Genomic DNA, 12,984 nt, shown 5'->3' on the forward strand with positions numbered 1-12,984 from the left:
TAACACTCCATGAAAAAAGATTAAGAATCAAATTATAACGTAAATTATAAAACTAAAACAAATTGAATACTTACAAGACAAAAACACAAAATAGACAAAGTCAACGGACCATACTGACTATATCCCCTTGGCATAAACTCTTGTGAGATGGTTTCACCCGTTAATTTTGTGAGACATATTTCTTATTTGTGTTATCCATGAAATAACATTACTTTTTATCCCAAAAGTATTATTTTTTATTGTAAATATGAGTAGGGTTAACCTAAAGGGTACAAAATGAGTGTCATTTTGGTTAATAATAAAACATCTAATAACTAAAAAAAAAGGATGCCATGTACTAATACAATGACTAATTTACATAATTTTGGTTTTATTGAAAATTAAGTTATGATATAATGGTAATTTCAAATATAGCTTCACTATAAATAATTGAAATTTAGTTAATTAAAGGATGTCTACTATAAAAATAAAGATTTTAAATTTTTTTTCTAAAAAATACAAAATTTGCCACCATCTTTTGATGTATTTTTTCATTTTATTTCCGTTAAGATACATGTGAAATCGAAACTAATATAAAAACCAACACAAATTCATCATTAATAGAATAAAGTGAAAAAATATATATAACAAGACTAAAAATGTCGTTATCCCTTCTATAAATTTAGTTGGTTAACTTGTCGCTCATTTGGATTTACGCACTCGTTTAGGAAAAATTCGGTTAATTACCGGAGAGAGTTTTCGACTTTTCGTGGCTTTCAACCATTCAGAAATTTTATACATATTCTGTCTTTTTGCTAATCCAAATGATGCAATTGAGGTGATTCTTCATATTTCCAATCGATCAACCCTAGAATATTTCGATGATCCAATAAACACCGCCCCCGTTTTGATTCATATGGCTGAGGAGCAAGCTAATACAGAAGTCAAACATCCTCAGGCACCTCCACCGGTGAGCTCCATCACTATCTTCGTATCTTCCAGCCACAAGAAAGCAATTTAATTCTTCTACGATTGTCCCAAATCTTGAATTTTAGGTTTTATAACACTATTTTAGAATGCCCATTTGACTTCTATTTCATGCATGCGTGTCGCCGCTCAGATTTTTTTATGGAGTTGAGGGAATTTGTTCTGTAAAGATCTGATTTTGTTGCCTGCTTGAGTTCGTTCGGGCAGGACCAAGCGATTTATGGTGAATTTTGTACACAAGAAGTGGATAAGCAATGGTGGTTTGATGATTGATAGTCATTTCAAGGTTTTGATTTTTAGCTAATTAAAATTGAAAGAATATTCTCTCACTTTTGAAGTCCAATTGTTTTTTCCTTTTCATTCTGCAGATTGTTATTTTAATTGAAAAGTATGTTTCAATTTTGTAGTTTGTGGAGGTAGAATGCAAGAGTTCGGGAAAGGTTCTGCGTTTTTCATCCGGCACGGAAGCTGGATTTGCGGTGAATTTGATAAATAAGAGGCTACTTAATAACAGTGACAGTGATGGTGTTGAGAATGTTGCACTTATTTCGCACATCGAGGCAGTGAAAGAAGGGGAAGAAGAGCCTGTTAGCTTTGGCCCCAATTCAGTGCTCATTAAGTACGGCCCTGATTGGAAATTGCAGACTGTGGTTAATTCATATGGTGATTCACTTTCACGATGTATCTTGGTTTTGGTTGGGGATGACCTATAAATTTATTGGAGTCTACTTAGTTTTTCTGGGGCAAAGTTGCATTTTTTACAAAATCACTGATGAAATTTTGAAATTTGGGAACCTTCCCTTACTATCCCATTCGATCTACCCCCTGTTTTTCGTTAATCCCAAATTGTGATCACCACAGGTAGGCGAGTTTTTCCGTTATAAGCCTACTTATACCTTGTTGTTTACTGTGTTTGTTTTAATAGGAGATAAAGGGGTACACATTAAACCAACTCGAGTTCAGAAAGTATCTGCTAAGGTACGAGTTTTGGTGTGAAATCTTTGAATTATGAGTTTTGACTAAATGAGTTTCATATAAAACAAGAATAGAGGAGATTATGAATGGACAAGCCCGGAGAAGGCATGGTCTATGGTGTGTGGTTTCCTATGTCTGATATTTTTCTGGATATATTATTGTTGGGATGAGGTTGCTTAGAAATAAGATGTGAGAAAGCTGGTGGCTTTTGATTGACCCTTACCATATAAGAACCATGAGAAATTGGTTGGATCAGTATGTTATTGAATGAATTTGGATGATGAAATTTATTTTGAAAAGGCCGGTGGTCGCGCCTTTAAGCTTAAAACATTGTTCAACACGCTGAAATTAAGAAGTTAGAAAATATGGCTGTTAAAGCCTAGGCTTATGCCTTACCTTTTTCAAATAAAAATTCGTACTATTATATCTAAACATATATATGCTTATGCTTTTTTCCAAAAAAAGGAATAAAAAACTATGCTTTATAAAACTTTTATTACAAGTCTTGGTTCATCCAAACTCGCCTATTATAAGTTGTAACCTTTTTCCAGCCTCAAACCATGTCTAATACAAATATATACTCATTTTCAGAAGATAACCATGAAAAAACAAAAAACAAGCGCAAGCATTGTTTAAAGGAAATTCTTGATTCTGTTGTTGATTTGGTGAGGCGTCCTGTTTTTTTTTTTTACTAAAACTTTTCATTTCATATTGTGAACTCATGATTTGCATTTAGCTGTGCTGTTCAAGATATAGGTGCTTACATAACTTCCAATTTTGTACTAGTCAAATTCCTTACAAAAACATGTAAATTAGAGCTGTTGGGCAATTGATATTTTTGGTTTTCTCAAGATAAGATGATTAAGGTGGCGGGGAAATCACTAGCCATCTGATGTTTACCTCCATAACACTGCATCAAAGAAACTTCTTGTTTGTGATTCTTGTACGAGTTGCATATTGAATGACATTAATGCATGAGCCAAATGGAAGACTGTTATATTTGCGATTTTTGTTGGTTTCTAGTTTCTACGGTGTTACTGGCATAATGTAGTTACCGAGAGATCATCAATCACAATCATATATTCCCCCACTGTTTATGGCTTAATATTACGGTTTGAGGTAGAAAAAGGAGAGAAGTGAAAACTTAATTGTTTTGTAAGCTATAGGATGCATAGTTTTCTATATAGAAATTATTGGCCTCGCGACTATCAGCACTTACAAAGGCTATCTAATGCATTGATATCTGAGCAGGGTCTTGCTGATTCACATTCAACAAGGTCTGAATCAGAATCACCGATCAGTTTCGTGTACGTTGGAAAGATATTAATTGCTTTTGTTCTGCTCTTCATGCTTGGAGCTGTTCTTACACTTGTTCTTGAAAATCTTCCAAGATTTATCTTGTATATCAATTCATCTGTATGATTCTGATGCACTAAACCGTAATCCTTGGTTTTATGTTTTTTGAGACGGATTCTTATGTATAAAAGAGTAGCCAGCAACATCGTATGCAAGTTCTTCCTTTGGCTGTCTCACGGCAAGATGCTAGATATTTTTACCTCGGAAATAATTGAATTGATGATTTATTCTTATAATAATTTGATTTTGGCAAACACATGCATAGTTTTGGTCTCAGTCTTATAAAAATTGGGTCATAATCTTGAAATGAAAAATCATACGCTAAATACAACTTTCCATTTAACTAGCATAGCATGTTAGAGCGGATCGTCGTCAATATTTGTGTGAGTTTCAATCGCGAGGCCATAATTTCTGGAGATTTAGAGTCAAAGTAATTCATTTTTTTTCGTAGGAGACCATGAACACTGCTATAAATCAGTTTAACTCTTCTAAGCATTGATATGGCCAAGGTCCTGAATCCAGTGTGCATGAGGCACGAACTTCTCATCTAGCAAGTGATCCTAGCAGAATTTTCATTGACTTCGACTTAGGAACTAAATTTACAGGTAATTTAACGATTACAATAACAACTAGCATGGAAATTTCATTTTCTATGGAAAAACGAAAAGAAAATTTACATTTAATTTACATAAATTACATAACTTAACATATTCCCACTTCTTAAACCATATCATATGATTCGGCCAAAATTGTGAAACATTACAGCATTTGCTAAAACATGACAGAAAAGTAATGTAACAGTAACATTGTATTAAAAGAGACTTGATTTCTTCCAGCTCCTTTTTTTTTGTTGTATTTTCTTCCAAGTTCAGCACACAACCAGAAGCACAACACATCCATGACATAAGCTATTAAACTAGACCTACTAATAAGAACCTACAAAGCGCTAATACCCTAGACAGAGATAGATAATAGAGCAATTTCTCTCCAAACGGTCATACAAAACTCACAAAACTAATGCGCGATTCGGCCCATCTGCTGGAGGGAACCCAAGTGCCCAAGAGAGGGAACAAATTTGAAGTACGGGTACTGATCGGTTTCTTGGCGACTTGCAGGTCATGAATTTTCTTATGCAGAATTGGTGTGTCCATGGAATGGATTCTTAGAATGGGTATCAATTTCTTGAACACGAAATAATGTTTTCTCCTGAGAAGAACCTTCTAGGTGTCCATTTTTACCATCGTCCGTATTAGATAACGGAGCTTGCTAATGATAGTTCGTGAATCTCACTCAGCATCCACTCCTCCCCTGTTTGACTTCCAAGAACTATAGCTCTTGTCCCTCCAACAACGCATGTACTGTGTCCCCAAGCAAATCTTGGAGGTCGCCCAGGTACGTTCAAAAGTCTCCAGGTTGGTTTCTCTTCAGTTGGATCAAGTATATAGAGCTGAGATGCAGAGTGTAGACCTGCCACGGAGCCACCGAAGACAAGGATTCTACCACCAGGAAGAGTCAGGGCCACATGATCAAGCCTAGGAGGAGGAGCTATGCCTCCTGGATTACCAGCACCAGGCATACCATTGCCAGTAACAGATCTCCAACAGGGTTCATCCTCGCTAAGGTCCATGGTGAACACATCACTTGATCGGAACCGTAGAGGACCACTCTTGGCAAGACCTCCAAACATCAAGATTTTCCTACCACCATAAACGGATAACGTGTGACCCAAACGTGAAGGTGGAGTCCATGCTACTGGTATCTCTCGCCACGCGGGTTTCTCCATTGAAAGATCAAGCAAGAAAGTGTCACTCAAAAGAACTCCGGAATCAGCACAACCACCAGAGACTACAAGCTTTGTCCCATCGAGGGTGCAGGAGCTATGCCAAGATCTGGGAAGCGGTGGAGCTAGGCCGGAGATTTCACGCCAAGTAGGGTGTTTGGCATCCAAATCCAACACAAAGACATCATTGAGCAAGCCTTGTCTACCACAACCCCCAAAGAGAACGAGATGAGAACCATTCACACAAGAAAGAGTGTGACCCCATCGCCCAGGGGGTGGAGAACTCACTTTGACGTATTTCCATTCGGGATTGCTGGAGTTCAGATCTAATACAAAGGTATCATTCATTGGCTGCATGTTGACACCTTCTCCACCAAAAAGAACAACACGATTCCCAACAGCACATGCACTGAAGTTGCAACGGGAGGGTTCAACGGCACCTCCAACAGTTAGTTTTCTCCATGCTGCTGCATCAAGAGTGGTAAGTTCCCTAGCCAATCTTCCCCAACCTAATCTTTTAGCGCCAGGCACAGCCTCTAATACTCGAGTTGTTTCACTACCCCATGCATTTTGACAGACCATTCGCCACAGGTCTTCATTCTTTGTTAGCTCATAAAGTCGCCGACAAACTGAGGAGATAGATGCAATATCCCTTGGGCTAAGTCGTGAAAGGATGTTCATATAAATTACTTCATCGCTTAAGTGCATTATCCCTAAAATCCCACGGCTAATATTCCGACTCCCATCTAATACCTCTTCACAAGAAGAAACATTAAACCTAAACCTTGCAGATGCCCTCGCAGATTCCGAGAGTGAAGATCCAGGTAGTGGACCCAAATCAAGGGTTGCTTCTGCAAAAACCTGTATTCCAATTATATGTGTTATTGTTTCATTATCACCATATATTGGGGTCATATGCAACCTAGTCATCATAGGGGATCCATCTTTTCTAAAATTCAATAGTTCTCCTTGAAATTCAATCCCTTTCTCAATGCATCTTCTCATGTCAGTGACAACTGAGGAGTTCACTAGAGGATGCCTTCGCTTAGCAAATGGGCCTCTGCATTGCAAGAAGCGGCTACAGAAATTTCAACAAAGTCGAGACATGAGTATCATACATATCAACCAGGACCAAGTATCTCTTGGTAGGTTCAACAATCATCGTGTCATTCATGCCGAAGTTAGGAAAACACTTGGCACTCATATGACAAATAAAAGAGAGAGAGAGTGAATTGAATATTGATCTTCACTTCTCAAATTAGCATAAAAGTTACTGAACATCACATCCATAATTTAAAAATAAAAATCAATCACCGACACATTAAATTATAAATGAATCGTTGAAACTGATAGTAGGCAAAAACTGAGTGCAGTGGCTCAATTAAACAGCAAAGAAACTACAATTTTGCAATAATAAAATTTTACAGAAAGAAAACTCTAAATTAGCATTTTTTCCCCAACTTCTATCCTGTTCTTTTCTAAGTAGGTGCACATAAGTTGTGTAATCATCTTTCTTCATATTATTAACCATTATAGTGGATGTAGGGGCAATACTTCAAAACTTCTCAATAAAGTGATAAGCATTTACACAAAAAATGCAGCAGTCAAACTCGGTCACCAAGAAGCACACTCAATCAGAAAACATCCAAAGCCTTAATCCTGATGTTCATCAAGTCAAACGTACATCTGATAACAGAACATTTAAAGATATCAAAATCCTGATGAAGACAAGAACCTGTGGCGAGTTCAAATCCACCTCTGGAAGAAAAAGGCAAAATCCGATTCATCTCAACATATGACTAGGAAAAAGGCTAACTTTATATATATATATACGGGTGACATAACCCAAAAGCTACAGAAAAGGATTAAGTTTTTCATTAACTAGTTATGTATAAAGTAAATAATAACAACAATAATACTACAGAAAAATTAAAAATTTATGATCCAAAGTTGCTACTCTAAAAGGAGAAAATCAAGTCAAGGCAAAATAAGTTCCACAATTAAATCATGTGAAATTACAGATTACTTCTCATCCAGAAATTGTATCAACAATTTTTTTTTAAAAAAAAAATTAAGCATGTTCTCAAGTAGCTCAACTGGATTTTTTTTAAAAAAAGATAGAGACTTTCCCAATGCACACGAAATCAGCACCAATATACATGTAATAAAGCAGCTTCAAATAGAGTAATCCACCAAGATGAATCTCGAAGCAAAATCAGGAAGAAGTAAACACAATCACAGCCAAAATAAAAATAAAAAATTACCAGTTACGCCCAAGAACTTCCTCAGCACGATAACCCGTCACCATCTCGAACACGGAATTGACATAAATAATGGGATTATCCGGCTCCAACGCGTCGACAACAACAAACCCACAAGGCGCAGGCTGCAAAAGAGAGTCCACAGAGAAGGGCGACTGGTCTCCACCACTCTTCCTCAACAAAAACCCTAACCCAGCTCCAATCCCCTCCTCCTCATCACCTTCAGCACTCAGATCAGACTCCAAATCACTGTCCCACTCCATCAAGATTCTGTCACCGACCCGTTTCAACCCATAATCTGCACAAAACAAATAAATAGCGGGTGGGTCTCTAAAGGTTAGGCAGCGATTACGGGCAATAGAAAAATCGTATTGGGCACGTTAATCTTTGGGATAGCCAAAAAGAAAGGGATCAATAGCGGAATTTGCATGTGACGATGTTCCAAGAGAGGCAATAGAGTTAGGCGAAACAAGAAAAATCTGTTGAGGGAGGTGTGGATGCCGCGATGAAGATAATGAATGCTACAGCAGATATTTTTATGTCATCTGCTTTCCTGTCTACGCTTTTATGGATGGAGGAGGATTCATTTTAATTACCACTAATTATTTTTTATCTTTCAAAATTATTTCATTTGTATTTCAAACACAAGAACAAATATTCAATCGCATGCACTTGATAATTTTAAATATTAAATTAAACTATCTATATTATATTATTTTCATTTCATTTTATATATCATTGTAAAATGATTATTAACTAATTTTCGTATGTCAACGTGACACCCAAATATTTGTCATATGACTTCGCTGATGTGAATTTATTAGATAGAAACATAATATTTTTTTTTTTTCTATTGCATAAATTTCTTTATGAATTGAAAGTTGGATATGTTAAAGCAGACGGGTGGGGTGGGCCGACCCACAACCCACCTCAACCATCTCATTTGATGGAGAAGATCGGCTTATCGTAATTTATCAACTCAACATATCTATTTGGTGTGGCGAGATGAATTAATCCGACGGATCTTGCCATTTTTTCGTTATATTAGGCGGACTGAGATAGATTGACCCGCAATCCACCACAACTCATCTTTTGACAGGGCGAGGAGAATCGACTTGATCAACTCAACTCATTTCGACGGCTCTAATGAAATTATAATTGATATCATGGCGAGGGGGGTTTGGGGAATCGCTTGGAGTAAGTCGACGATGTTGAGGTAGGTTGACCCGCAATCCACCACAACTCATCTCTTGACAAGGTGAGGCGAATCGACTTGATCAACTCAACCCATTTCGACGGCTCTAATGAAATCATAATTGATATCATGGCGAGGGGTTTGGGGAATCGCTTGGAGTAAGTCGAGGATGTTCAAGTATGTTCTCATTTGTCCTTTCGTGAAAATTAGACACCATAAAAAATTATCGATTTTGTTAACCGACAAATCATTAAATTGATGAGCAAGTGTCTTATTAGATGGTAGTATGAGTTGATTCGATTCATATTTATAGTAAAAATTAATACTTGTGATATAAAAGTAATATTTTTTTATGTGTCGAATCGTATTGAAGATCTATCTTAAAAAATTAACTCGTGAGACGATCTCATATTAGTTTTTTGTAAATTAATACTTTCAGTTTTGATTTGGATATGGATTTTAAGATTTAAACATTTTCTAGAATTGAAAATATATTTTTTATTGTTGTCAAATATAAAATACTTATCTAATTTAATATTTATACAAGTAAGTTTAACATATAAAATATAAATATCTGGAATGAATTCGGATGCAACATCTATACTTAGGCATTGTTTGCAACCTCCAGGGACGGATCGAGGAATTAGTGTTTGAGTGTGCTAAACTTATAATAATAAATTGAATCTATGATATATATTACCATGGAGACAATTAACAAAATGATATTCGTCAATATACTTAAAAAAAAAAACTAATCATCTTAGTTGTATTAAAATCAAGTGCACTTTGGAGGATTAATTTTTTTAAGACAAAATAACCCAAATCATTTAAAAAACATTCCTATTAATTAAATTAATTTGTAACTTTCTTGCAATCTACCAACAAGTAGATTCACTCTTCTTTCATTTTTGAAACTATTTTTTTATAAAATTTTAAATTTACATTTAAAATAATTTTTTTAAAATAAGATATTTGATAAAATAGATCGATAGTATTTTTCTATTAATTTGTTAGAAGATCGTATTATATTTATGAAATCCATACAAATTATATATTTCCAAATTACTTTACATACTAATAAAAAGATTACAATTTATTTTGGTAATATAAAATATATTTTGGATAAATAATAGTCAGATATGACACAAAAGTGGAGGGCTGTGGGCAGGGATGACAATGGGTCGAGTCTAAACCCGATCCCGCATCAAACCTGACCCGGTGGGGCAGGTTTAGACCCGGCCAAACGGGTCCATATGCGAGTTCGGGGCGGGTCCCGGGTTTGGCCGGACCCGCCCCAAACCCGCCCCGAACCCGCCCCGCCAAGAATATATATTAATATATAAATATAAAATATATATGTATATATATATTAATAATATATAATTATATTTTATATAAATAATCAATACTTTATTCATAATTTGAGTTAATAATATTTTTGGGTTGAAATAATTTTAATATATCATGATATTTTTAATATATTATTATAAAATTTCTTTAGTTTTTAATTATTAATTAAATAAAAAATAATATATTTTAACTTGTGAGAATATTTTTTATTCTAAATATTGTTAATATAAATTTGAAAAAAAAATTTAATGATTTTTTATTAATTTTTTAAATTATTTAAATTTTTTATTTAATAAAATTTAAATTATATAAAATTTGACGGGTCCAATGGGTCTAACCCGGATTGGACCCGTCGGGTTCACGGGGCGGGGCGGGGCGGGGCGGGGCGGGGCGGGTCGGGTCCAAGGGGAGGCGGGGTGGGTCTCGGGTCTGCTCAAACCCGCCCCGAACCCGTCCCGCTGCCATTCCTAGCCGTGGGGAGAAACAAAAATTAATTATGAATAACCAAAGTTAAATTTGTCAAGTAAAATAACTATCTTTCTAAACTAATATAATTAAGACCCAATAATACGTTTTTCCTTGTAAAAGATACAATTGCACTGAGCTTGAAAATTACAATATCCCTACCAACAAAACAAATGGGCTGGGCTACAGCCTAGTACGAGCCAAACATGGATCCGTCTCTGGCAACCTCTAAAAATAAGTGATTATGGATTTTTTCTTAACAAATTTGTGAAGAAAAAATTCATAATCACTTAATAAAATCAAACACTTTTGCCTTATTTGTAAGTGGTTTTATGCTTGATTTTTCTAAAAAAATAAAAGAGTTACGCAATACTTCCAATCCCATAAGATAGAGCTACTTTGCCAATATTTCAAACTTGAGTGTCGGTACGTTAGAACCATTCAACCATACAAACCGATAACTAGAACTCCCATTTACAAATTTTTTTTTTTCAAAAAAAACTGAACCATTTACTGTATACAAAATAAATCTTGTGGCTAATTTCTGCAAGCACAAATGCCACTTTTGATAGGCCCAAAAATTTTTTCACAAAATAATCCACCTTTTTCCAGATTTATTGGTTTTGTAACGAAACGTATCGGGTTCAAAATCCATCTTTTTTTCGATGTAACTTCTACAACATCAATAATTTCATTAGTTTGAGATTATGTTTCCTTATTAGGGAATCTCCATATCTATGCTTATTTTCAACTCCTTAAAACATTTCATCGATTACTATATCAAAATCAAACTTTGAAAAGTTAATGGACTATAACCAAAAAGTGAATAAGTTATTGGATAAAAAAAAACATTTTCCTAAAAAATTATTACAACTATTAAAATTTTTGATGTGATAACTATAATTGTATATTGCTTTTGTATCAAATCAAACAAAAGAAAATACTTGCAATGACAAATATTAATTGCATACATAGAAGTATGGTAAACAAGACTAGACAAAGCTTACAAAAAAAAAAAATAATAACATAAGTGCCTAGACAAGAAATTCCATATTTATAAAGGTCGTTAGTTACATCAATTAGCAATATGTCTACTAGCTAAAGTATCCGCAAGAACACATTAATATTAATTATATAGAATTTGATAGGAAATATTGTTGGATCTCAGATCTCTATCGTGCCCAAAACGCAGCGGAAGTTTAAATTTAATTTTGACGTTCAAAATTTTCTTGGACACTCGTATGGTTTAAATAAATGTACGTAGGGAGTTAAGAGATTTATACCTATCAATCTTAAAAGATTGACGATGACTCCAACTATTTCGAAAATAGCTCTTGTTGTAAATCCCTACGAACAATCAACTGGATTTTTCCTCCTTTCTTCAAATCAGGTCCACGACCGGATTTCCTGTTCCTCTTCTAATTTGCACTTAAAAGAAGAAGAAATTTAACGAAGAAAAAAGGAAGAATATGACTGGCCGAAGAAAGCAGAACCAGAGAGGAGAGAGCTTCGAACAGAAGAGCATTACAGAGAAGAAACAATTTCTCCTCTTCTTAAATGCCTCAACCCCAATCAATTGAAATATTGATTGGGGTGAGTAAATGAGTTGTTTCCTTTCTTTTATTTTCTTTTTTTTAAATTATAATAATATAATATAATATAATATAATATAATATATATATATATATATATATATATATATATATATATATATATATATATATATGCATTTATATATATTGTGTGAGTCCTTAAATCCGAGTCCAACTCGAAAAAATTAATTAAACCCTTTTAATTAATTTTGCTCTCAAAATTTCTATAAGTCTTTATAAACCATTTATAAAGTTTATTTATCGATCCAGTCAAATTTGTTTAACATAAATTCAACTATTTGAATTTATTATCTGAACGGGAACAGGAAAACCAGTACTTGTGTAACCCTCAATGGTTCAGGGATACAACTAGCTGTGGGTCCAGGCTTACCCTTATTAGACTCATTCTATGCATCAACTCCTTGATCATAAAATGTCAGAACTCATTTCTGATTTAACCCATCGAATCATGGTAAGAGCGTTAAGTAGCACCGCCCCATGATTCCCTAGGTATCACTGATAGTTCCTGCAAGAACCAGTCGATTATGGTTAACGTACAGTACATCATCTCATATATCCCGATCGAAACTGCAACCATTGGTTCATCGAGGGTTGCATATGAATTTCGATAACGATGTGATATCTTTGAGAATACATAGTGGCATCGCATGTGTAACTTGGTAAATACTTTACTCTACTACACATCTTACACTCTGCCCAGAGATTATATGCACTATTATCTCACTTGATCACATAGGATATCCACACCCATAGGTGAGCGGTGAATCCCCGACTACAATGCACTGGATCCTACATGTGTCGCACCTGTACCCAACCTCGCCACCTGATGACCCTCATGGAGTCGGTAAACGAGTCAAAGTAAAGTCCTAGCATGTAGAGCCTCAGTGTTGTCCTGGGTCGTAAGGACTAATGGTGTACAACCATAACCACGGACTTATCCACTCGATGAATGATAACCACTTGGGAAGTCCGAGGGAGGGTAGTTCAGTGAACTTATCGTATGAGCACCAATCTGTATGATTG

At 35.1% G+C, this 12,984-nt stretch overlaps 2 protein-coding genes across 4 annotated transcripts; one reads left to right on the plus strand and one right to left on the minus strand.

Moving 5' to 3' along the window:
• Nucleotides 1–709: 709 nt before the first annotated feature.
• On the plus strand, nt 710–3,521 carry LOC140891527 (uncharacterized). 3 transcript variants are annotated; one of them, XM_073300051.1, is made up of 5 exons: nt 710–949; nt 1,100–1,252; nt 1,374–1,629; nt 1,892–1,944; nt 3,193–3,521. In XM_073300051.1, the coding sequence occupies exons 2-5, from the start codon at nt 1,187–1,189 to the stop codon at nt 3,361–3,363; spliced, it is 546 nt and encodes a 181-aa protein (XP_073156152.1). In that variant the 5' UTR covers nt 710–949; nt 1,100–1,186; the 3' UTR covers nt 3,364–3,521. The 3 variants fall into 3 exon arrangements, with proteins under 3 accessions (XP_073156152.1, XP_073156153.1, XP_073156154.1); XM_073300052.1 differs by having other exon boundaries at nt 1,174–1,252; XM_073300053.1 differs by lacking the exon at nt 1,100–1,252 and having other exon boundaries at nt 3,193–3,517.
• Nucleotides 3,522–3,961: 440 nt separating this feature from the next.
• LOC140886487 (adagio protein 1-like) lies at nt 3,962–7,937 on the minus strand. The gene is made up of 2 exons (XM_073293074.1): nt 7,342–7,937; nt 3,962–6,155 (listed from the first exon to the last, which is right to left on the minus strand). The coding sequence occupies exons 1-2, from the start codon at nt 7,599–7,601 to the stop codon at nt 4,547–4,549; spliced, it is 1,869 nt and encodes a 622-aa protein (XP_073149175.1). The 5' UTR covers nt 7,602–7,937; the 3' UTR covers nt 3,962–4,546.
• Between the last annotated feature and the right edge of the window lie 5,047 nt (nt 7,938–12,984).

Source organism: Henckelia pumila, chromosome 3, assembly GCF_033568475.1.
Source record: "Henckelia pumila isolate YLH828 chromosome 3, ASM3356847v2, whole genome shotgun sequence".
Taxonomy (NCBI): Eukaryota; Viridiplantae; Streptophyta; class Magnoliopsida; order Lamiales; family Gesneriaceae; genus Henckelia; species Henckelia pumila.

Bases quoted from the DNA above. Each gene is read 5' to 3' on its own strand.
- LOC140886487 (XM_073293074.1), bottom strand. From the start codon at position 7,601: ATGGAGTGGGACAGTGATTTGGAGTCTGATCTGAGTGCTGAAGGTGAT. The intron at 6,156-7,341 runs GTAATTTTTTAT...AAATTTCTGTAG, and splicing joins GAAGTTCTTGGGCGTAACTG to CCGCTTCTTGCAATGCAGAG.
- LOC140891527 (XM_073300051.1), top strand. From the start codon at position 1,187: ATGGTGAATTTTGTACACAAGAAGTGGATAAGCAATGGTGGTTTGATG. The intron at 1,630-1,891 runs GTGATTCACTTT...TTGTTTTAATAG, and splicing joins GACTGTGGTTAATTCATATG to GAGATAAAGGGGTACACATT. The intron at 1,945-3,192 runs GTACGAGTTTTG...ATATCTGAGCAG, and splicing joins TTCAGAAAGTATCTGCTAAG to GGTCTTGCTGATTCACATTC.